Raw genomic sequence first — 25,097 nt, 5'->3', positions numbered from 1 at the left:
CCAGGCACCGGCACCGGCACGTTGGGGCGCCGCCGGCACCGGAGCGCATCTTGGGCGCGCTTCCGTCGCCAAGCGTTCGTGGCCCCGGGGAGCTGCTTCGCCGGGGGCTCGCCGTCTGCAGGGCCCCACCGGGATCCCATCGGCGCGGCAGGGGCCTCTGCGAGAGACAGCTCCGCTCGCCGCTAGTCATGGACGGGGACAGGGTGGAGATAGACGGCGGGATCATGGAGGGGGTGAGCACCAGCGGCGGGCTGGCCTCGCCTTACCTCGCCCCGGGCAGCCGTGACGGGCGGGCCGGTAGCGGCCGGCTGGGTGGGAAGTGCCGTAGCGCCTGACGGGTGCCGTTTCTCCGTGCAGGGCGGGCAGATCTTGCGAGTGTCCACGGCCCTGAGCTGCCTGCTGGGCCTGCCACTGCGGGTGCGCCGGATCCGCGCTGGGAGGAGCCAGCCCGGCCTCAGGTAACAGCCCTTCCCGCGTCCTCACGTCCGCTCGCCCCGGGGCGCGGTGGTCCCCGGGCGCGTTCAGCGGGGTCACGTTGCGGCGTGTGTGAGGCCCTCCCGGGCCGGGGGCGTAGCCGTGCAGACGCCTTGGCTTGCTTTCGTCTGAAATACCGCCAAGAACAAACCCCATGTATTTCCATTGCTTTAAGAGGGCCTTTTTATCAGAAAATCCCATCTGTGGCTCACTTACATGGAAGGACTGAGCGCGGAGGAAAGCTAGGGTATGAACCGGGAGCCCGCAGTCTCCCGGCGAGAGGATTCGGACCCCTTCGCCCTCTCCCCTCAGCGCAGTTCCCGCCCCTGGCCCTGGCCGGCTGCCAGGGCAGGTGAGGGCGCTGCCCCTGTCGCCACCTGTCAGGCACCGCAGGCTTACAGAGCGTCTCGAAAATATTTTCAAAGGTGCTAAGCAGACTGCACGGTATGAAACATGAAATACAGCTGAGGTCATGTAATGCCTCAGCAAACGTGGTTCACCGAGCATATAGTGTTAAGAACAGTTCGTTTCTTTCCTATTTAAATTACTCAAACAAATGAAAACGCAAGCACAGCAAGACAGATACATAGCAAAACTGTTAGCTCTCTTGGCTCTGGCAACCAGTCACTGGCTTGGCTCCAGTTCAGTATTGCCATCGTTACCCCATTGCATTTTTGTCCAAGCATTTATCACATTAGGACAAGCGACTGCTCCTGCATCTCATCTGTCTGGACCCATTCCTATGGAAAACACACTAGTATCCTCCAAATTCCAGAATGACCTGAGTGCTGCTCCTCTGGCTCCCGTGAACTCAGGAGAAGTACTGTAGGAACCAGATCGAATTTCTGATCCTTGTTTGATCTGAAATCTGCAATTGTAGTATTTATTAGTTGGTGTTTAGTAGTTCTTTTAATGTAACATGAGTATGTAGTCTACTTGCACGTATCTTTAACTTTGTATTGTCACTCCAAGGCCTCAGCATCTGTCTGGATTGGAGATCATTCGAGATCTATGTGAGGGGAAGCTGGAAGGCGGAGAAATTGGCTCAACAGAAATAACCTTCACTCCTGGGAAGATCAAAGGTGGAACCCACATAGCAGATACAAAAACAGCAGGGTATGTCTTTGTACATGGATAATGACTGACCTAAACTGCTCTTAACTGCTTTTGGTAACTTTAAAATTATGAGAGAAGACGTTTTGGTAACTTTAACATTGTCACAAAAGAGCGGGGGGAAAAAAAGAACATTAATACATGGGTAATAAGCCAAAATCTGTGCTGCCTGAGCCAGATATATATATGACCAAAGAACCTTTAGTGGAGGCAGGATATGTGTGAATAAAGTACATGCAAGTATAATAGTTTTAAAATTATAATTAATATACAAGTTGAACACTTGATTAAAGTTAAGCAAAAAGCAGCTGCTCATGTATTTAAAACTTTATCCATTATTTTCTCCCATTAGTACATTACATATTAGGTCAAAGGCATCAAATTAGGTAAGTATCTCAAAGCTGTGAGATCTGAAATAATCCTCATCTAATAAAGTAAATTTTGAGATTTTACTTACGCATGTAATGGTACAATATGGGATGCTAGTCTTCTGGAACTAGGAACATATTCTATCCACAGTTCTTTGTGCCTGTGTTTCTTCTACCCTATATTTCTGTTTTGGGTCCTTTGTTCTTGGAATCTGTTGCAAAACTGAGTAAATGGGTTTAGCTATGGAAGGCTGGTGTGAACAGTTGTTTGGAAGCATAAGCCAGGTTAGGTGTAAGTTAAAGCTTCCTTTAAGTTAAGAGAAGTATTTTTCTGAGCTGCAATAGTATAAACAACCAAGCTGATGCCTTTTACTTGACACAGGAAGGTTTGAGTGAGCAACAATGTAGCAGAATTAGTAATTAAGCACAAGGAGAAAAAAAAAAAGAGAGAAACAGTATGGTTCACAAACATTCGGAAGTTATTTAAGGAAACAAAAACATGTTTTCTTCAGTTCAGTGGTGACTACTGTTTTCACAGTGCAAAATGATGTTTAAAACCCCTGTGAGATAATGGTTTTGTTTTGCTGAACAAACTTACTTTTGGAAAATTTATTCTGGAAGTCTTTTATTATCTATGAAATGTGGAGAGATTCAATGACAGGGGGATCTTGTATCTAAAAGCATATTTTCTATTTTTAAGACTAATAAGTTTACTTTATAGATAATGTTCAAAATCAAGTATTTATGTAAATGCTCTGGAAAGTCATTTGCCTTTGATATGTAATGATTCTATGGAATTCTATGGATTATGACTGCATGACATTTGAGTATCTTATAATTGCTTTTAGGAGTGTGTGTCTACTGATGCAGGTAGCAATGCCCTGTGTGCTGTTTGCTGCTTCCCCATCAGAACTTCATTTAAAAGGTGGGACTAATGCTGAGATGGCTCCTCAGATAGACTACACAGTCATGGTAGGGAAAAACTTCTTTGGCTTGGTGCATCTTTCATGCATATATATGCAATGTAACTACTGTACTTCTGTTGCTCTTACTGCAAGTTTATTTGTAATTATGGAATTAGGTATGGGAATATAACACTATTAGTGTACTGCATGTAGAGAGCAACCAGTGTTTTATGGAATTCCCTGAAACAGCAACTAGTCTGTTCACTTTTAATTACTAAAGAAAATTTCACTTAAAATATAGTTGTTATTTTAGAAGTGCTGTGAATTGTTAAGAATTTCTTTTCCTCTTTCCATAAGAAAATCCTTTTATACAAAGTGTCATTCAGAATGAAGTATGAGGAATGTCAAATAAGCTGTATGGATGAGACTGGCTACCTTTCTTTTTTTATAATGTAACTGAAATTTTTGTGTTGAATTTTTTTGAAGACTTCATAAAATAGTGGGAAATTATAAACGCAAAATAGATTCACTCTATGTTTTTATGTATGCTTGTTTTTCAGGTTTTCAAGCCAATAGTTGAAAAGTTCAATTTCACATTTAATTGTGACATACGAAAGAGGTGAGTTATGGAGATGTATGGCAGAGGCAGGCCTTACTGAACCAGTGTGTGAGCACACACACAAGGTGCCCTCAATCAAGCTGAGGCATGAATTTATAATATGTGAACTAATCTGCATTAGCTGCCCCTGTGTGTACTGTCACCATATGATGAATGTGATATGGTTCTTTCCTGTCTTTTTTTTCATTGCTGAGTCTTCAGCTGCTGTTTAATGTTTCCTATGGGCTACCCCTCAGGGAAGCACATGTTGAACAGGCAGTACATTACTGAGCTTTTTCTGAGGTGCCAGTTATGTTGGTGTTAGGTCATTAATAAGATGTGTGTTATGAGGTAATACTGTTAAGAGAACCTAATTCTATTATAAAGATTTCTAAGGCACACATCAAGAATATTCATATGCAGAGTAACAGAGAACATAAAAATGTATAACGAAATTTATGAAGAGCCTTCTGGCTCTTTTCTTGGTTTCCTTGTGATCTTTGCATTTAATTATATCTGATTACTGCTTCTAAATAGGGGCTACTATCCTCAGGGAGGTGGTGAAGTTGTAGTCCAGATGTCACCAGTCAAAGAGCTGAGCCCAATAAACTTAACAGAACGTGGCACAGTGACAAAGATATATGGAAGAGCATTTGTTGCTGGAGCACTGCCTATAAAAGTAAGCGCTGATAATAGCTTTGGTAGTATCCAACTTCATATATCTGTATAAAATTGCATGTAATCTGCTTAACGTACCTCTACTGTTCCTGTATTCTGCAGTCTTTCACATACAAGCTAAGTAGTCTTATTAAATGGTTTCCATTATTCTGGCCGTAGAATAGAATTTTGGACATTTCTAAAATGCATTTATTGCATAGCAATATGGTAGCAGCTAAAACAGGAAATGAGAATGGTATCCTTGATATCCTTCATATAACTGTTCAAAAGTCTAGCATATATTGAGGGGTATCTTATGTCTGATTTACATATCATTCATATTTACATAGATTATTTTAAATCTGAAATCATGGCCCTTGTTCATAGATTTATGGGTAAACTATGGTGCACTGGAATAAGCAGAGGTCGGACTACATCCAATTTTTCAACCATTGCTAAGGGTATTAGACAGAACAAGTTAAGGGTAGGTTTAGCCGAAGATAAAACAGAGAAATTTGCTCCTTTGTATCCCCTTCTTTCTATTATTCCTATCCTGTCTGTGTTTACAGAGGATGAGTGGTGGGATCTCCTTAAGGCTCCTTCTCACACACAGGCTAGGAATTAGTACAGGAAGGAAGAGGAGAAACTGAGTTACTTTTTGAAGAGCTGTGGACTGCTGGTTTTGGTCTTAAAATCTCCAAACCTATGAATATTGGCTATGATTGGATCACAAGGATGGGTTAAGCTTTATCTGCCCCTACCTGCCTGTGATTTAAAATTGTTATTTTATATATTATATCTTGTGGAGTATATCCTGTACATAATAATTGTGGGGTGGGTTTGGGTTTTTTGTGGTTTGTTTTTTTGTTTGTTTGGGGTTTTTTTACAATCTAATGTCTTGAGATAATCAAGACTAAAATAAAATCTTCCTGTGAATGGAGAAAAGTTCTTGAATTTCTATTAATATTGAAGCTTCTACATACATCACTGTAATTGTCACTTGTTCAGCATTTAATGTTACCTTAATTTTGTGGGAAAATTCTCAGAGATGATGTTCAGTGCTTGCTTATAAGGGTTTTATAACAACCCTTTGTTTTTCTAGTTAATAAAGTAGCCCCTTTATTCAGGGATTCACTCTAATAATTAGACTTATGAGGAAAAAGTATTACTATAGTTACATAATTTGATTAATGGTTTTACCTCTTATCTTGTTAGCTAGCAAAAGACATGTCAGCAGCAGCAGTGAGATGCATCAGAAAAGAAATCAGAGATCTTTACATTAACATTCAGCCTGTTCGAGAACCTGATGATCAAGCCTTTGGCACTGGAAGTGGAATAATGTAAGACGGGCCCAAGTTTTCTATTGATACCTGTAACCTTGCTGGTTGATTAGCTAGATCTTGATTACATATCTGATAAATAAAGTGTAACGTGAGTAATTTTGTTCTTAATATTGATTCTGGTTTTTCTGCTTAGCGTTGTTGCAGAGACTTCAACAGGTTGTTTGTTAGCTGGGTCATCACTTGGCAAGAGAGGTAAGAGTTCCATGAAGTATACCTCTTTCAGATTTAAGTGAATGTACTATTAACAAATAGGAATTTGAAGTACAATCTATTCAAAGATCTGATGCTTTGAATGTTGCATTTTTAAATGGATGTTGTTTAGTAATAAAGGACAGTGGAAATGAGCAGATTTTAAGCGTAGTAAATGGAATCTTACACTGTACTAGGCTGCTTCTGCATAGTGACAAAAATTACAAAATTATTAAACTCACCTTTTATCAGAATGGATCGTTAAGGATCACTGAGTTGAAAATGCTTCTTGACTTTATGAACATACAGTCTTTGTGGTTTACCTGTGAAGTTTTTGTTCAACAAGTGAATCTAGCTGTGTGTCTAGATTAAAAGGAATAGAAGTGATTTTGGTTTTAAATGGTTTGAATAAAATGTTTCTCTGACTAACTGGGGCTACTTTCTTTCCACTGCTTAGGAAGTATGAACTATATGTCATCATAAGATGGGAGGGGTTTTTTAAGCAGAAATTTGAGGCAAAAGCATGGAAATAAGGTTTAAAAAGTGGATAATTTATCAATTTATTTTTTTGTTCTTCTGTATTTTTTTAAATGTTAAATAGTAATTGGCAGCATCCTAATCTCCTGAATTTCTCTGTTAGGAAAGAATTCTGACAAGGTTGGCATTGAAGCAGCTGAGATACTGCTTAGGAATCTTAAACATGGTGGAACTGTGGATGATTCTCTGCAAGACCAAGTAAGGCTCCTGTATGTGTTTACATGAAGTTGAAGTAGCAAGAACATGCACGTATGTATTACTTGTAAAGAATATAAATCTGAACAGGGGAAAAATGAGATGTAGATTTCAAAGTTAGACTGTATCTCCACAGGTAGGCATGGCTTTACATAATTATTTGATAATTAGAAGTCTTAGGAGGTTTCCGGGTGTGGTTACATCACTAGGATTAGCAAATTATGTACAGTTCTTAGGAACCACAGATGCTCCTGGTTTTGCACCAACACCCTTAAATTTTCCCTTTCTGTAAATCTTAGTAGGTATGGAAGAAAGGGGTAGGAATTTGCTTCTACTTGGCACTCCATGTAGTGGAGTCAAAATAGCTCCCTGGTTACATATTAAGAATGATACTAAGTGAAGCTATTAGAGAACAGAATACCTAGGAGGTGCTCCTGTTTGTCTTGCTCACCTAATTACATTTGAGAATGAAGACCCTCCACTATCTTATTTTCAATAACACAGCCCAGTAAGAATCTTGGGCTGTTATAGATAGGATGATGCTACGTCTTAGCTGTAAACACCTGGCCACACATTACTATTATGTAGTATAATAGGAAGTATTTAGGTCTTGGACTCATCCTACTTTTTCCAAAACATGCACAGTACAATTGGTAGAAACATGCCACAGATAGATTCAGTGTGTATGGGAACTGCTCAGAGTTACATCACACTTTACAGAGTACTTGTCATGGTCATGTTTGTAAATCAGATCAGATTTTTTAAAATATCTGTCTGGCGACTACATGATCAGAAAGTGTTAGAATTAAAAAACCTCTTCCTGAGTTTTTCACTCCATAAAGGTAATCTACCAATCTGGAGTCTGACATGACTTTGGGGAATTTTGGGGCGGGAGGGTGGGGGAGAGCAAAGTTAAATGAGGTAACAGGAATTCAGTGGCAAATTCCCCTGTGGAAAAGTAGCAGCCCTTCTCTAATAGGCATTACAGTAGTAATTTCCAAGCTTCTTGAGCCTTGGATCACTCTTACGAACTTTTATGAAAGTTGGCAGACCAAATTTTCACATCTACAAACATTTTGCATGTTTTCTCTCTTTTTTTTGAAATCAGTAAGTTCCTAGGATCTGAAGAGTTTCTTAATAACTACCTTTCCCTCCCTTTCAGCTGATCATTTTTATGGCGCTAGCAAAGGGGGTGTCTAGAGTGAAAAGTGGACCAATTACACTTCATACTCAGACAGCTATACACTTTGCAGAGCAGCTAACAAAGGTGAGTCCAAAAGTTCAGGAAGTTTTACCTATCTGTTGTTATCCAGTAACTGGGCAGTGTACAGTTTAGCAAGCACTGTGAACTGAACTTGATCATGGAGGACAAGCATTGACAAAATAATTGCTACAATATTTATATGGGAGCTTACCTGTAGAAAGTGAACATTCTTTAGAGTTAAATGCCTTTAGAATGGTTAGATACTTTTACCACCTTTATTTAAATGTTTTTTAATGAAATCAGTCAAAGCTGTAATATACATAAACACATGGCAATATGATTATTTGGCATCAGATATTGAATATTTACACTTAGGTATGTTATAACTTAACTAGTGATATATTTCTAATCCTGTTTTAGGCCAAATTTACTGTGACAAAATCGGAAGAGGAAGATCCTAGTAAAGATAGCTACATCATTGAGTGCCAAGGAATGGGAATGATAAACCCGAACTTATAGGGTTTAAAAAAAAAAAAAGCCAAACAAAAAAAGCAGCAAGCTGACAAAAGCAAAACTCAACATACCTCAGTGATGTATTGCACTACATTTCAATGGATGCATAATATGCAGGTGAACAGGAGGAGCCTTCTGTCACACGAGTGATTTAACTTCAAGGATGATGTCCAGTTTTTCCTTGGTGTGCTGAGAATCTGTGGTGTGAAAAATGGAAACTTTACTGGTTTGTTTTTTTTTACTATTAGCAGCAAAATGAGTACAGACAGGACAGCAAATAGAATACATTGTATGCATTTGAGAGCTTCAATTAGAAGCTTTAAAAATTCAGATTCACCAAAGTAGAAAATACCTATTTCAGTTTTGAAAAAATACTGATGCATTCTTTCCCCTTTAAAAAATGTAAGCTTTATTCTTTGCGAACCTTTATGTTATGAGGTATGTGGAATGAAGTTCACCATCAAATCTGTATCGCTGTTCTTCCTTAATAATTTTGCTTAAATTGTGCGTGAGGAAATAATAAAGCAATATCACCATATGAAAGCTTGGTATTTATATTTGCTGTTATCTCAGCAGGTTGTGTTAGTGGAAGACGGATACAAAGTAACTTTTCAGAAGCATAATTTCTTTCTCTCCCTACAGGAAGAACACTCAATGCATAAAATAATCTTCTTTTAAATTTTCTCTTTTCATCTATTTTAAAAAACCTTCTCAGGCAAGCTCAATGTCCTACATTACATCCCAAACACAAAATATTAACTTTATGATATGATTGGATTTTCTGTCTACAGTTGTCCTTGTTAGCATACCGATTGGGTCTACATTTTCACCAAGCTGCTGTTGTTTGTTCTTTTTAAAGGGAGTACTTAATTTCAGCTGACATGAGGGAGCTGTTGAACACATATATACACACAGATACATATGTGTATGTACACTGAGCACTGCATATACCCACAGGTGTATTTAGACATATAAAATCCAGTTGCGTTATCTACCACCTGTGGATTAAGTAAGGAAGACCTTCTGCCACTCTGGCAAAAGCTTTTTTTGAAGTAAAAGGAAGATAAAAGGAGAGACAAGGCATAATTTGTTTTGCATACAAAGAACTGAATCACAGAGTGGGAATCACTTAACCAAAACTATATAAACGCACTCTGGAAGCTTGAATTGATTTCCAGCTTTTCCACAGCCCAGTCTGGAGCCTTTGCTTTAAGATCTTTTTTTTCCTCAGTTATGACTATTGAACCTAACAGCTAAAGATGTAACTTGAAGTACCGTTTGTCTTGCTCATTAAGATAATTGCATTACTGTGCATTTGTAACATGAAAAAAATCCTTTGCTGATATACAAAAACGTTCACTAACTATCTACTTAACAATATCTTTCTTCTTAGGGTTCTTCCCCTCTCCCCACCCGAAAACTAGTGCAAAAGAATGGGATGCTATTAATTTCTGACTAAATAATAATTCTTTTTCTCTAATACTGGGCATGGTCTGGAGGGGGCAGCAGATACCCGCTGAAGTAGGTTAGTAATTCGACTGCCGTTGAAGAGCACCTCTCTGAATTACTAGTCTGTGCTGCTAATGATTTTTAATGTTTCCTTTTGGAAGAACTGTGAATGTCTTTTTCAAAAAAACTTGAAAGAAAGCCCCCAAAGAGTTGTTGCTGTCTGTGCTTAAGAAAACAAGTTCTTCTAAACCACATTTGAATGGATCTTTACCTGTTTCCACAATTCAAAAAATTAATATAGTTGACATTTAACTTCTAATGGAGAGATTCCTGCTTAAGGGAGGGCTCGGTGTAATTTAATTCAACCTCCTGATCAAAGCACCACTAACTGAGAAGTTATATCAGGATGATTAGAACCTTGTCCACTCAGGTTTTGAAAATTTTCAAAGATGGAGGTTCTACAATTTTTCTGGGCAACTTGTTAACAGAGCTTAACCACTCCCAGAACTGATATTTAATGTGAGGAGGCAAAAGGGTTAGGCTTTTTGTTTGTTTAGTTTTTATGGGTTTTTTTTCTTTGTTTCTTAAGCTGAGGGACTGCTGCTTAAATGGAAGTTACTTCTTGCTACAGGAAACATATTGGGAAGGTGAGCTTAGCAATATACCAGTTCTTCCCTATTTCTTCAGAAGAAAATGTGGCAGAAGAAAATGATAAAATCAGTTCTACTTTGCTCAGAAGATTTCTGGTATGTGGGAAATACTCAGGTTGCTCTGGCAGCTGAGAACAAGGAATCTTCAGTAAGCCCTAGAACTAAGATGATAAAACCAAAAATTTATTACAAATAGTTATATATCCTTGCTGAAAATTAATACAGAAAACCATATTGAATACAGCTTGTAACCTACGTAGTTAAAGTATTCCTTTTTGTTATCTTTGAAGTTCAATCGTTGGATCCTCTGTAATTTAATATGTTTTTACCAATATCCAGTCAAGCAACTTTCACAGAGTACAGGCAATTAAATGTATTTTTTATTATGCAGTTCCAACATTTGTAGAAATTATGCTCCTCAAGGGATAATAAAATTGACATTCTTTGTACTGTTATTCAAAGTAAGCCAACATCGTGTACATCTTTATAAATTACAATCCAGAACTAATGCCTTCCCTTTAGGTTTTAAAATCTCTAGCGAGTGCCTTACACGCTTGGCCTTCTTGCCCTGTAATCACTGCTTCACTTAGCAATCAAATAAGAATGACCCACTGTCTTGCCTAATAGATTCTTTGTGAACTCTAACCATACTTAGATGTTAATGCCTAGGTGGTTTAAGGACTAAATAAATCTGCCTAACTAGCTCCTGTCATGTTAAGAAAACCTTATGAATAAAAGCACAACTAAATTAAATTTTTAAATTTAGGCAGACCTTTTTATATTTGTGCACATACACATACTGCATTATGTATGAAAAGTAGGATAAGCTTGAGCATGATTTTATATCAGGTCTCAAAGGCTGGCTGGAGTACCTTTTCATAGCTTTTCCTTGCTTCTGAAAAACTATGCCAGTTTGCACACCTGAGATGCTGTCTGCAGTGCTGCAAAAATTTTTCCCACATTCGCAAATGCTCAAGACTGTCTTGGAACTAGCAAAGAAGAACTAGCAAAACCTTGAGAGAACTATCTCACAGAATTTCTAGCTCTGTCCAACACTTCCTGAAAGCAGGTCTATCTAACCAAAAATGTCTTTGGGAAAAAATTTAAAAATGTGCGGGTTTTGTTTCTAAGGAAAATAAAAAAATCAACAAAACAAAATTTGGTTGAACAAAAAATTCCCATTGAAAAATTGAAATGCAATTCCTGTTTTCCAAACAGACATACGAAAGCATATAAATGCTCAGCTAACATATTTAACAAAGATTAACAAAACCCAGGTTACTAGAGAAAAACCTGGTAGTAAATGTACAATAAATAGCAGCTCAGCAATACTGACAACTATTACTGCACCTCCCCGCTCTCCATAAGCCCGTGAAAAAGAGCAGCTGGTCATTAATAATTGGCAGTCCTTGGCAGCTTCCTTGCAGGCCCATTCAAGTGTCCAGCCCCCTCTTCTTGTGAGGTGACCACTGGGGCCACCACTGGATGATGAGGAGGCTGGTGTGCTGGCCCTCCCTTGCTCCCCGTTGTCATTGTAATGGCTGTCCCCTTATGCCATCCCTGCAGTGCTTCCTGGGCTGAAGGAACCCGGTGCTGATGTGATCAGGCTTTACATGCAACCTTTTTCTCCTCAGGGGTTAGCAAATCTCTAGATGGGAGACATCCACAACAGATTTTACTCTTCAGTAGGATTACATTCCCAAAACAATTTTTACTCGCTGCTGTACAGGCACACACACATACGCACACACAGAATTTTGTTACCCTGGCCCAATTCACACCCTGTCACCTCATGGTGACCTCTTACAAGGAAATGTTTATCATAATTCCTGTTCTTTTTCTATATACAATAATTAATTACTCTTCATTACATATATACTTGAACAAATTTTAACTGAGGTAATAAAATCCATAAAATGAATTTGGGCCTAGTAGTATCATTCATATTCTAGCAAGCTGCTATTTTCCCTTTTCAACAGGGCTCCACATGATAAATTTTAAATCCTCCGGGTTTACATTTACTTTCAATTCACTTAGATTCTAAATCTACAAGTCAAAACATGAGCTGCAGATCTTGTTACATCACACTCCTACATTTCACGTGCTTTACATACTTAAGCTTAAATTTCACAGCATAATTAATTCTTAAAATTAATGCAGTGTGTGCAAATTAGTTGTTGGTAGTTAGTGGTGTAACTTTTCTTTTTTTAAACTTCCTGCCCTTCTTGAATATTAACAAATAATTACAGTGCATTACTTGAAGCTTTTTAACTTCCATTTATATCCATTTACAATCATATCATTTTTAGCGATAAGGTTGGATTAAGTCACTTGTGGGAATGTATTAACCTTTTGTTCAGGAAGAGATGAGACATTGCTTGCACCTGCTCTACAAATATGCACTGGGTTTTCTTATGTTAATCAGGCACATTTGAATCTTATATAAAAACTTCAGTGTGGGTGTACAGATACAACTAAGATGCTTACATTTAATACTGCTCAAACAAGTAGTGGCAATGACTCACAGTTCTATATACCAAGGAAATGGGATTAATCCTCTCAAACCGTGTGTCCCTAGCGTACTTCCATGAGAGAGAATTGTGTTTGGATGAATGCGATGATCAGAGAAAGGCACTGCATTGAGATATGCAGGGGCTGAAGTCTCAAGACAAAGAATACAGGCGTTATATGCAGCCAGTTACAGAAAGTTCCCCAGGAAATAGTGCAGTGGTTCTGACTGAACTCTGGTACTCTCAAAAAGAGTACTTTGAACCTTGTCTCCTCTCATGCCCTCAGATCTACTTCAGCTGGTAACTGTTCCTCTTCTGAACCTATGCGTCTCATTCTGGTCACTAAATTATTAGTAAACCATTTACTACTTTCTAGACCATGTTGAGAATACTGCATCGAGTTTGGGCCCCTCCATACAAGAAAGACACCAATGGTCAGGTTGGTCTGGGGCTGGAGCCCTGTGAGGAGACACTGAGGGAAGGGGGCTTGCTCACTGGGAAGGGGACGGATTCGGGCACCTACCAGTGACCTGCCAGTGCCTGTGAGTAGGTTATGGAGGAGACGGAGCCAGGCTCTTCATGCTGGTGCATGGCAGGAGGGCGAGAGGCAGCGGGGGTAAACTGAGACAAGAGATGCTCAGGCTGGACAGAGCCCTGACCAACCTAGCCTGAGCTCATGGCTGACCCTGCATTGAGCAGGAGTTTGGACCAGAGCCCTCCTGTGGTCCCTTCCCACCTCAATTATCCTATGATCCTGAACGCCCTATTCGGCAACTAATGACCATCTGAACAGAGTGCAGAAGAATTCTCTAAAGTATTCCAACACAGGTTATCTATAACTGACATTGTTAAATGAGCCATAGGTTAAATAAAACACTATACCAAATAAAGGTGCATATAGGGAAAAAAATGCCAAATTAAATTACTTACAGTGGAAACAATGGGGAAGTTTTTTAAAATTAGAGTTACATCTTCTTGAATTAAAAACAAGTGAATGCAAACACAGAGATTCAATCTGTTGGTGACTGGAGACAATAGGAAGTAATATCAGTATCTAAAAATCAGCTAAGATAGGTCAACTGGAAAGTGCTTCCCTAATATTTGACTGCAGAACAGTCTGTAAAGACTGAGGTAAAACAAGTGGGAATACAGTCCTGTGTAAACTTGGGCAGAACCAGAATTTTTCCTTTAATCCCAGATTTACTAGTGCATTGAAGACCAAAGTTCAAGGCTTAGGAAACCTACTGATAAGTCCACTTAAAAGCTGAAAGCCCTTATGGAGTATGCATATGGAGAAGCTCACACTACAAGCTCTGTGATTTTGAGTTTTTGTTCAAACCACCCAGCTGCTTCTTAGGTGTTTTAGTCTCTCCCCTCCCCAGGAGGCTTTCGCCAAATGCTTTCCAAATCCAATACCGTGATCCTGTAATGATAGGATATCTGCTAGAACAAGGAACTCTGATTTGAAAATCCCACTTTCAAATAATAACTGAATCTTTTTCTTCACATACAAGTATTTTAGGATGAAATTTTAGACAAATTTTCTGCCACACCATGCAAGTTTTCAAAGATCCATAAAAAGAACAAATCTTATTAGCTCAGAAAACATCTAGAATTATTTCTTTCTCTCCTTCCAAATATATTTGTCTAGCCACTTAAGACTTCCATTACCAGATGAATGATTCCTGTGTAAAAAGACAATTTGTGAAAGGGTTTAATGATTTTTCCACATGGAAACCTCTCTATAAACAGAGAATTTTACACAGACTGCACTGTTCTAGTTTATACAACTCCAGCTGACCTGAAGTTTATGCAACTCTTGCAATCCAGGAATGTGCTAGTAGATCATGTTTTCTCAGCCATTAATGCTTGTAGCATCTGAACAAAGTCAGGCTTGTTTTAATCCCAGACTTCTTTCCTATAGTGGTATTACCTTCCATTAAAAAAAAAAAAGTGACGAATAAAGCATTCACTTTTTATCAGAATGGGGTCTAATAAAAAAGGCTGTGCAGACTAAGACAAATTCCAGTATACTGTATTTTAGAAACAGTGGTCAAGACCTTGCTGTTATCATACAACAGCAAACCTTTGCTTATGATATGATGAAACCATGACTAAGGGAATTTACATTTGTATAACTGAAGACAGAATTTGGGCTATATGCGTAAATGAAAAAGATTATCGGATTACAGCATTTGGCAAAGAAAGGAGGGGAGAGTAAGCAGTGAGTCTAAACAGCATTTCCGTCACTTTTATTCTACCATCATCCCCCCAAACTTAGCCACAGACTACTCTGATTTTGAATTATACTTTGCTGTAATGGCTTGCTAGTGAGTACTCCACAGCAAATGAATTATGCTCGTTCACTTATCTTTCAGCTATGCAAATTTACCAATTATATTGCTTTTTATAAAAGTTAGTCCTTTCTTCCCCAGCCCCCTTTCCCAAGATTACTTAGATTTTTCCTTTCTCCCTGATCAAGGATAGGTTAAAAGTTAGGTCCTCTATCAGTGCCATTTTAAGATGTGAGTGTAAAGAAAGATTCTCAATTTATAGCAATTAAATTCACAGAATATCCAAGTAAGTCAAAGAAGTTACTCTGAAGTAGCACTGGAAAGCACTGGCCCCGACTGAACAGGGAATATCAACATGTGCTGACAAATCTTAGATAGCTACAGTGGGCTCGTCATCAGAAATGAGGATAAGCACATGGCCCCCTTATGTTTAAGTGATGTGGTGGTGCTGTATAAATATCTCTTATCAGAACAAGATTGCTAGCATTCTCTTCTATGTGGGAGAGTTCTTTTTCATAATCAAATTATCAGACGTAAAACTGTAAAGGAAGACTCTGCGAGTTAAACTGAACTGCATGAGCTCAAAATAGGACTTAAAAATTAATTACATACCCTAAAGCCCAGCAAATCTTGGGCCTTCTATCAATTCAAAACTTTCATCTTTTTATTACCCCCCACATCATAGCTCTGAACTTTAAACTTCAGCTTCTCAGCTTTACCAGTTATTTTGCTACATACAATTGACTCTTCAGCTGAAACATTCTTAATAACACTAATTGTTTTTTTCTCTTTCCATTCCAAAACGTAAAAGTGTCTGGTCTCAAAAGCCTTTGAAAATAACTCTTAATTCTATATTTTTTCTTTCTCTGTTTTTCAGTGCTAAAAAAGGAACAATTTAAAAAAAAAAAACCAAAAATCAGTCTAAGCTGCTACTGTTGTTAGAGGGCTAAGAAAAACCCTATGCAGCTAGCTGATGAAAACATTCAAATGTGCTGATTTTCTTCACTTTATTAATTACAGCTGGAACAAAATTTTCAAACTTGATGGACTACTGGAGCAAAATTTTAAAAGCAACTAACTGATTTAGAAGTTTATATCTTTCAGTAGGACAGGGCCTGCTCCCAGGTAAAGTAAAGAATACTTACATACCTGTATGAAGTCTTATTTCCAGAAGTGGCTACTTGTGCTCCCACTGAAGTTTGCAATTGTTGCACTGTGCTCAGCTCCTCTGAAGCTGAGGACATATTTAAGTTTTCTTTGCTTCTTTCTTTTTTTTTAAATCAGTTGTAAAACCCACACAGCTGAAGACAGATTCGATTAGTAATAATGAAATAGAATATTTAGAATGGGTTAATACAGTCCAAAAAGCCATATGCTAAATAAAAATACTTTATATATTAACCTTCCGTACTTGCAGAAAGGAATTAAGGTAACTGAATCAATGATAACCACCATCAGAGAGAAAAGGTCAACATGATGTTGAACTAACTTGCTTTTAACATATTTTGGTCAGTCAGCACAAATAATTTTGAAACTGTGCTTTTAGATAGATTTGTTTGCTTCCGTCTTAGAAGACAGTGACCTCTAGGACCACAAGATTTATGTCCTCTGACTGCAAGCCAGATTCCTGTATCCTGTTAATTATTTAATATGTGCTCTGTAAAATAAGCACAATTCAAATGCTTTGCCACTCTATCAAGAGACAAGCCCAAGCCCACCTGAGACAGAATTTAGATATGTGTTTTATCCAATGATTATTTAATGATCCTGAAACAGAACCAATGAAACCTTCTTCCATATGAATGCCCCAGCCACTCTGGTTATCCTGCAGGAAAACGGGAGAGCCTCTCTCCCACAGCAAATTGGATAGCTAGTGATTGCTGCAATTTGGAGGGAAAACTATTTAAATTCTTTCTGGCACAGGAAGAAGTTAAACCTGGATCTCTTAATTCCTGGATGATGCTTTAACTCACACATTGTGAAAACCCTACCACCTCTTGTCCTGACTGTTAAATTACTCCTGCTGTCTTTCTGATGAAAAGGTCTCTCACACTACAAGATCACAAATGGATGGAAAGAGTTCCTTGCAGGAAGAACTGGATTTCGAACATACCCATGTACCACTTAGGTCTCAGCAGCAATCACCAAGAATTTGGATGGTTCCCTGCTCCACTCCTCATGGGCTGCGCAGTGAGCTTGCGGGGCAAACCCAGGCTCCCACTGTCCAGGAATCTGAGTTTCAGAGCCAGCCACTGCAATCTAACTGTTTTTCCATAAAGCTGCTTCTCCCACCACATGACCGCATGAAATTCAAGCGTCCAGTAAATAATAAGCAGGTTGTTTCCAGGAGCCACTACTCCCCTGGACATGTCAGTAGTATGGGTAGGATAAATAAGGTCAAAATTCAGCAGAAGAAAATAAGAAAATCTCAGCAAAACTTGCACAATTTTCCATACGATCTCATGATGTATTACAAAATCTCTGATACTTAGTAGGTTTAAGTTACAGTCTCACCCTACTGATCTAAGCCTTTCTTTTGCGTTCTTTCTCATTCTCTCTCCCTAGTCACTATGGCTGTAGCATGTGAATCTGTGAAGAAGTGAGCAACCCAATGCCCGTTTTCTGCACTGCAGACTATCAGCATCTCCAGCTTGCAGACTCAGTTGCACTGGAACCAAGTACTTATGACTAATCGGATCAAATTAAAGAAAAAAATTGTCTTTTTTTACTTGTTGTTTTCTTACTTCCTTTTCTGCTTCTATTTTTATTTGCTGTGCTCTGCTTTTAAGTTCATTTCTTTCCTGCCTTATGTGCGTTTCCTCACCTTCCCTCCAAACTTACATTTATTTCCCATCTCCTCCCTCCTCTCACATTCACATCTACTTACAGAAGCATTACAATATCACAGTATTGTTGAACTACAGAATTAGAAGTACAGTCTGGCTCCAGCTAACCTTGGTCCTTGCAAAACCATTTTACTTCCTGCAAACTGCAACAATTGGAGATACAGAAAGCGTTCAAGGACATCTCTGCAAGCCCCTCCTATGGTTTAACTGGACAGAGGCTCAGTTCCCATGAATGCAGCACTAGCCTCTCTCTGCAGACAGCTACAGTAATGGTGGCTCATGATATCTTATGAAATAGAAGGAATACTGGAATACGGGATTCACTTTATTTCTGTATGAATAAAGGAGACACACATCCTCATACAGAGTTTGGTTGGGGTTTTCTGCATCAAAAAATTTGTTCTTTAAACCACATGAAACTGAAGCAAATTAAGCTCACATAGGTAATGCTGTAGCTGTGCTTGAGTTTATGCTCAAGTTCCTGGAGCCAGCTGCACCCACAGAGCCTAGAGGGGTAGGACTTTCTTGTGAACCTGGCTATCCCCATGCTGGAGTCACTCCTCCTGGAGAGCCCCTGGCTCAACCAACTTAGACAAAGTGAGATTTAATGTGTAGGTGGCATGGATTATTTGGGAGTTCCGGCTCAAGCAAGCTAAAAAATAAAGTCTAGATGAACATGTAATCAAATACCATTCTAGAAAAAAATGGATCCCCATTGTATACATGGAGGCTTGTGAAGGCTTGCAACTACCTCCCAGTTCTTAGCAAAATAACAGTTATTGGCCCATAGACAACAGACATCTTCGAAAGAAGGATGTTTTTCTTTTAGTTCTCCTTGTTTAGGTGACAGAGTATTGTTCAGAGTATGCCTAAGACTGCATCCACTGCTCGGAAGCTGTGATGGAAATGTCACAAAATGACTTGCATGAGATTCCTGAGGTTTCCCAACTTCATCCAGGAAAAGAATAAGACTGGCTTTTCTCACATAAATGTAAGACTGACCTTCAATTAAACCAAGATATGCAAAATCCACAAAAAGCCCAGAAACAAAACAGATTAAAGAACACTTGATCAAATTTTGGAAAAGTTTCTTTCCCAGCATTTTACTCATACATATGCTTTATCTACCTGCACTCAAACTACCACCATATGAGGAAGAGAACCCTTCTGCCCCAGCGTCTTTCTCCTAGTAGTTACTAAGTGATTTACAGGAATTAAGCTGCACTATATGCCTGTAAGATAAAACAGTGTAACAAGGCAAAATACAGGACAGACGGACAAGTAAAGTCAATTGCTAAAAGGCATATTAGAAAAGACTGAGTCAAAAAGTAGGTTTCAGAATCCCTAGTTCTCAGTTGCTAGTTGCACTGCCTGACTGCTTTTACTATTTTGTAATGACTGTGATATTTATAACTATTTTGAAGATTTCTGCACATCACTGATGGTAATGATATTTTAAATCTCTCTAGTATAGGGCTAAAAAACTATCTTTTTATTTTCATGCTAACAGATCTCTCAAAAGTCCAAAAGTGCCTCATATACTTTTCAAATTTAGCACAATTTTCTTCTCTGGAACAAAATCTAGCACCCAGCTTGTGTGCTGTACCACAGCTCTTCCAGTAGAGCATTAACACTCCCAAGCACACAGAACATATTTAATGCCTCTTTACAAATCAGAATGCAGCATGAAAACAAGACGAGACTAATTCAGAAACAACTTTCATTTATGAGTCTGGGGTGTCTCAGCTTAGGATCAAGTGCAATTTTGTGGCAATTTTTAGGATTTTATGCACAAAACCAAGAGGAAAACCTTTGCAGGGAAACTGCTGCATCTGGAAAACTTTTTGAGAACCTAGGTCACTGTGCTTCATGACTCCTGGCACTTTCATGGCCATCCTTCCACTGTCTCACAAGCTGCTACTCGGTCTCCTCTCCACAACATTTCTGCACGTACAACCCCAGAGCTCTACAGTCACACATCTTGCTGGTGGCATAGGGTTGGGTCACAGTCCTGAAAAGACTTACTGAAGCCTCAATGAAGTGCACTGAATTTACTTACACACTTAAAAAGCATTGTGTTTTGTTAACACATGATTTTCTGGCTCAGATTGTTGCTTTAGGTGAGCATCATGGTAATTTTTAAAGACTAACAAAATGGATCTTAGCCTTTGGGATGACTTATGTCTGGTGCAAAAAGATGAGGAATCAACTTATTTAGTTACTTCTTACCTTGTCGATACCATTGCAACTCAACCATTCAGAAAGGAGACAAATTTGTTAACAAAGGTAAATTAAAGGTCCATCAAATTAAATTGAGCTATTAGTAATATTAAAAATAATGTCTTCTACTGTCCTAAAACACCATCATAAGCAGCACCAGCTTTTACTTAAACAGTTTACGGATTTTAGTCATTAACAGAGTAAAACCTACCTGGCACAGCTTTACAACTGCATGCAGATAGAGACATTATTTCCCCCTTTAATCTTAGAAGCAAATAGTAGTAGTGTTGGCAGTGGTGACAAACCCCCAAATTTAGGTCAGGGTATTAAATAGCTGTGAGGATGGCTGTCAGTTCACACTATAGTTATGCTTCTCTAAAAAGGCACAGCTGTTGGTTGACATGAATGTTGATGTTACACAGATATGTGTCTAAACCAGCTGACTCTAGATTATCACAGAAAAATTATTTCCTAAGCAATTTCTTTATGAGAAGACAGTAGGAAGACAAACAGCAGCAATTTGTAGATTTATGTTCTTGAGTCATGGATTTTGACACAAAATTTTGGGGTTTTTTGAGGGTTTTTTTGTTGTTGTTGAGCAAGTGGGTGATAATACCAGATGACAGGAACAGCATGTGTTCTTAACCAACTTGCTGTTTCAAAACAATGCTGGGAAGCTGCTGACATACCAATATGTATCGCTTGCATGGTAAAACTGCTGAATGTAACTCAGAGCACACATTCATCTACAGCTTTAGATGTGCTCACCAGGTTCCTTAGGGAAAGCGCCTGGCTCCAGTCTGCAGGCTTTCTCCAGCGGCAGTGAGCACTGAACCATCCTGACGCAGCTCACAGCCCTGGGTCTGTCCTGTGCACCAGGTACCCCGCTGTTCCACCCAGCGTGGCTCTTGGTTAATGCCGTCGCTGAGGTAGAAGACACTGAAGAGGTGTTATCTTAGTAACATAGGAAGCACATACTGGAGTTCATGGCTGCACCTGGGATGTGGCTGATGGGGCCATAAGACAGGTAGTCCAGAACAGATGCACAAGTGAGAATTTTCAAACAGGAGAGGAGCAGAAGAGGTGTTTTCTATAACTAATATTAACAAGAAGTGAAAAATTCTCTCTTTTATTCAATGCTTTTCATTAAAGACAGAATATGCTGAACTTCCCCCACATCAAAAGCTTTTATAACTTTCCATAGTGAGCAAATGTATATTTCAATTGGCTTCTGATGATATTGGTGATTTATGGATGGCTGATCCTAAATGCCATTTGCAATAACCTGAAAAGGAAAGGGATATGGCTGCAAAGCACTGCAGGGCCATGGTAGGAGAGATATAGCCCATCATCACATCTTCCTTTATAAGGAAGTATATGAATCCTGTATCCTGTGTAATCTCTGACAAGTCTCATTTATTTCTACAGTACAGGTCTTTGCATTTAAAAGAATGTTAAGACAACCTTTCTTTCTGGGAATAAAGATTTACTTGAATACACTTTTCAATCAAGGATACTCTAAAGGAAGTCCTAAATGTGGTTATCAAATACACTTCAAATGTTCAGGGAAATGGAAAATATTTTTCAGTCAACTTGGAAAATCCAGGTCAGGCTGTATAAATATCAAAGACTTCCAGAAAGAAGCTAACTGCTTTCAACTTCCTACAGGAAATTTTTGCTGTGTGACATGCTGAACAATGACCATTTAGATGAAGTTATTAAATCCACTATAAGTTTAGTGTGCATGTTACTAAGTAGGCAATTAACAGTCACTGTTCTAAGCTCAGTAAAGGCCTCTGCTGAGTGTGCATCTGTGGTTTAAAAAAGGTCAGCTCTCAGGAGTAACTGGTTTCACAGACACTTTCAATTGATGCAAGCATGGGAGAGGTGGCTCTGTCATCATGCTGACGATCACCACCACTAGTTTGGTTGCACTAGCCTAAATATGAGTAAGACCCTACAGCAATTTGGATTCAGGACCTGATCCAGTCAAAAATTAACTGAGCAGAAAAAAAAAGGGGTGAGTGGGTGAGAAATTAGTTTTCAGTAAGGAGAAGACTCTCCTTTTGGCCTACTATGGGCAATTGGGATTGAAAATTATGAAATATCTTCTTTTGATATCAGCCAGACTTTGTCAGCTTAAGACAGCAATATCCCAAAATATTAGGATCTGCAAGGAATGAGATGCAAAATAATACACAAAACATTATAACTCCTTTAAGGTAACTAAATGATGGAGCTTCATTTGGAACAGAAAGTACCAGACTGATCACTGCCTATGAAAGGTGACATTGCACTAGAAGTTTTGGAGAGGATGACAGAGTTTATTGACATGTGAAAAGCATTTCTAAATATAAACACTTAAAAGGGTGATATTTTGGTGATTTTTTTTTCATTTAGAAAAGTTATAAGTAAGACAGAATTGCACATATTAATGATTAGTAGAAAAATGGTAGATGACAAACTTTTAGTTTTCCTGCATCGTAATTCAAAAACAAGGGGACAAAAAGGAGAAGTATTTTAAACCAATCAAAGGAAATACTTTTTACAAAGTGCCTAATTAAACTATGCAACTCTTTTCCACGGGAAGTAATTTGGGATAGCACTTTAAAAGGAATCATGAAACGATTGGACACTTAGACTTATGACTAATGCCACTGATTTTGAAGAGAGACTAAGTCTCATGTCTGCAGACTTACATTTAAGCAAGCTATATCAGATATCAAAAAAAGCTCAACACCGCAGAAGCAACTGTTCCTAAATCTGTCTTCAGGGGTGTTTCTTACATCCTCCTGTGAAACTTTGGTTGCTGCTTATTGCCAAAGACCAGTGTACTGAACTGTTTGAATATTTTTAATTTGATCTTGTATGGGAATTACATTGCTCCTTACAAAACAAACAACGGTATCTCGTGGAAGCTTCTGTCATGCATAGTTTCAAAAAAATGTAGGTGGGGTTGACCACAGGAGATCATCAAGTCCAATGTCCGACTCAAAGCATGGCTAACTTTACAGTTAGATTAGGTTGATCAGTGTCTTTTCCAGCTGAATTGCAAAAAACCTCAAGAACAGAGGTTCTACAGCTGCTGAGCAACCTGTTTTGAGTGCTGAACCACCCTCACCATGAATTTGTCGCTCACATTCAATTGGAACTTCATTTGTCACATCGTTTGACTGTATCCCCTTGTTTTTTATTGTACACCTCTGAGAAGAGACTGGCTGTGTGTTCTCTCTAACCCCTGCTAAGTGGAGGGATATTGAAAGACTACAGTCAGTCCAGAAATACACTATGCCCTTCTGAGTTTTTTTATCTGGCAACAGTATTTAGACATATCTGCAGATTATGAACTTCAAATTGCAAAACAGATTAAATGGGATGGAAAAGTAGGCCCGCATTAGCCACAAAACTTCTCATACTTTTGCTTTTAAACCTGCCATCGGTATATTTTCCAAAAAGTCTATGCTTTTAATTCAATCTAATTGTGACCTCTTTAAAGTTGGGAAATCAAATTATCAAGAATTAAATTGATCAAGCATACTATATGAAATTTAAGGTGCTTCTTTGTACAACTTGTGTATGGGCCATAATCTCAGGGTGACCTAGAAGATGCACTGTTCTACATTCCTTTATCTAGACTGTGGACTTCTGTCTCTTTCCATAAAAAGCCAGGAGCCTGAGGATAGCTCCTTTAAGATGCTCAAAAAACATGCTTTCAAGATGTCTGTGCTTGACAGTTCAACTGCAGGAAAGATTCAACTAAAAAGAGGTATTCATCTTTTAAGTACAGGCAGGGATGTTAATCTTGTGGTTCAGAACTGACAGTTTTTCTTTTCAAGTGTCATAGACTTGAGCTCTGATTACATACTCTTCACAGGCTCCAACAAAAGAAGCTCGTTTCATCTGTGCTTCATGCTGTTGGTCTATTGTTTCACATATTCATTTTGATAAATCATACAAAATGCTACCTTGAAATTAAGTTTTTGTCATTAAGAGTGGAAACAATACCTATGTAAACAATCTTTTATAAAATTCTATGAGATTTTAAAAATGTTCTACCAATTCAGTAAGGTTCCCAATATTTCTCCCTCATCTGTTTTATTACTACTCTCTACCCTGTTTTATAATTACTCTTCTTTTACAGTTTAGGACATTTAACAATGTTTCAGCCGTTCTTTAGGACTCTCTGGTCAAGATTTCTACACACCAAAAACATTAGAGTCTCTTAGAATCCGAATAACCTACATCAAAATTTTTCCCAGGGTTGTTGTGAAAAACAGTGAAGGCTTTCATTTTGTTTGCAATGAACAAGAGAAGGTGTGGTGGCTCGTCTTGCTGCTGCCAGCCCTGAACCTGACTGTCACAGCCGTCCCCTGCTTCACTGTACACTCCACAAAAGGAACAGGGTGGCACAGCGTAACAACAACAACAAAGTCAAACAATCCCGCTGCAGCAAACCCAAGGGAACTCTTCTTCGGCCCTTCAATGAGACAAATAAAAAACCTTCCCCCACCTCAAAACTGTCCTCCTTTACCTTGATTTCAGTTCCTCAGAAGGGCCCGGGTCTCACAAGGGAGCAATATTCTAAATTACTGTACACCTTCTGGACAAGAAATCTTTTTAACTTTTCTAGGTGAAAAGCAATTTTGTGAACTGACATAACATTCTAACCAGTCCAAAAAGTGGCCAAGCTAGGGTTTTAAAGATAAGCGTTCATTTAATGTGATTGCAACACTCTTCCAATGAAATAACCTCAGTTTTTATTTCAAAGAGTTACACCAAGAAAACACTGACTTTTTGAAAGTTTTTAACATTCTACTCTGTTTCAAATATAAACTCTTAATAAAAATACTATTACATCAGTGGTATGACTACCCTCCTCAAAAATGAAAAAATCAGGTTTTCTTCCAATCCTAATTCTGTAGAAAACACTTGACCTAATTTTTAAAGTAGTTATCCAATCTTCTTCCATTTGTTTTAAAAAATAATAATTTGAATGTTAAATATCTGTGAGAGTTCTTCAAATGTGAAAGTA

General features: G+C 38.6%; 1 protein-coding gene across 1 annotated transcript; it reads left to right on the top strand.

Moving 5' to 3' along the window:
• RTCA (RNA 3'-terminal phosphate cyclase) lies at positions 1–8,652 on the top strand. The gene is made up of 11 exons (XM_075508272.1): positions 1–233; positions 358–458; positions 1,447–1,590; positions 2,804–2,927; positions 3,421–3,479; positions 3,996–4,137; positions 5,331–5,455; positions 5,592–5,650; positions 6,288–6,382; positions 7,542–7,646; positions 8,004–8,652. Exons 1-11 carry the CDS (start codon positions 189–191, stop codon positions 8,100–8,102), a joined length of 1,098 nt encoding a protein of 365 aa, XP_075364387.1. The 5' UTR covers positions 1–188; the 3' UTR covers positions 8,103–8,652.
• Positions 8,653–25,097: the final 16,445 nt, after the last annotated feature.

This window comes from Mycteria americana, chromosome 7, assembly GCF_035582795.1.
Source record: "Mycteria americana isolate JAX WOST 10 ecotype Jacksonville Zoo and Gardens chromosome 7, USCA_MyAme_1.0, whole genome shotgun sequence".
In the NCBI taxonomy this organism is placed as follows: Eukaryota; Metazoa; Chordata; class Aves; order Ciconiiformes; family Ciconiidae; genus Mycteria; species Mycteria americana.
The sequence above is the reverse complement of the archived record's forward strand: the minus strand, read 5'-3'. Positions and strand labels throughout refer to the sequence as shown.

Excerpts from the sequence above, each read along its gene's own strand:
- RTCA (XM_075508272.1), top strand. The coding sequence starts at position 189 with ATGGACGGGGACAGGGTGGAGATAGACGGCGGGATCATGGAGGGG. Across the intron at positions 1,591-2,803 it reads GCAGATACAAAAACAGCAGG|GAGTGTGTGTCTACTGATGC; the intron begins GTATGTCTTTGT and ends AATTGCTTTTAG. Across the intron at positions 4,138-5,330 it reads CTGGAGCACTGCCTATAAAA|CTAGCAAAAGACATGTCAGC; the intron begins GTAAGCGCTGAT and ends TTATCTTGTTAG.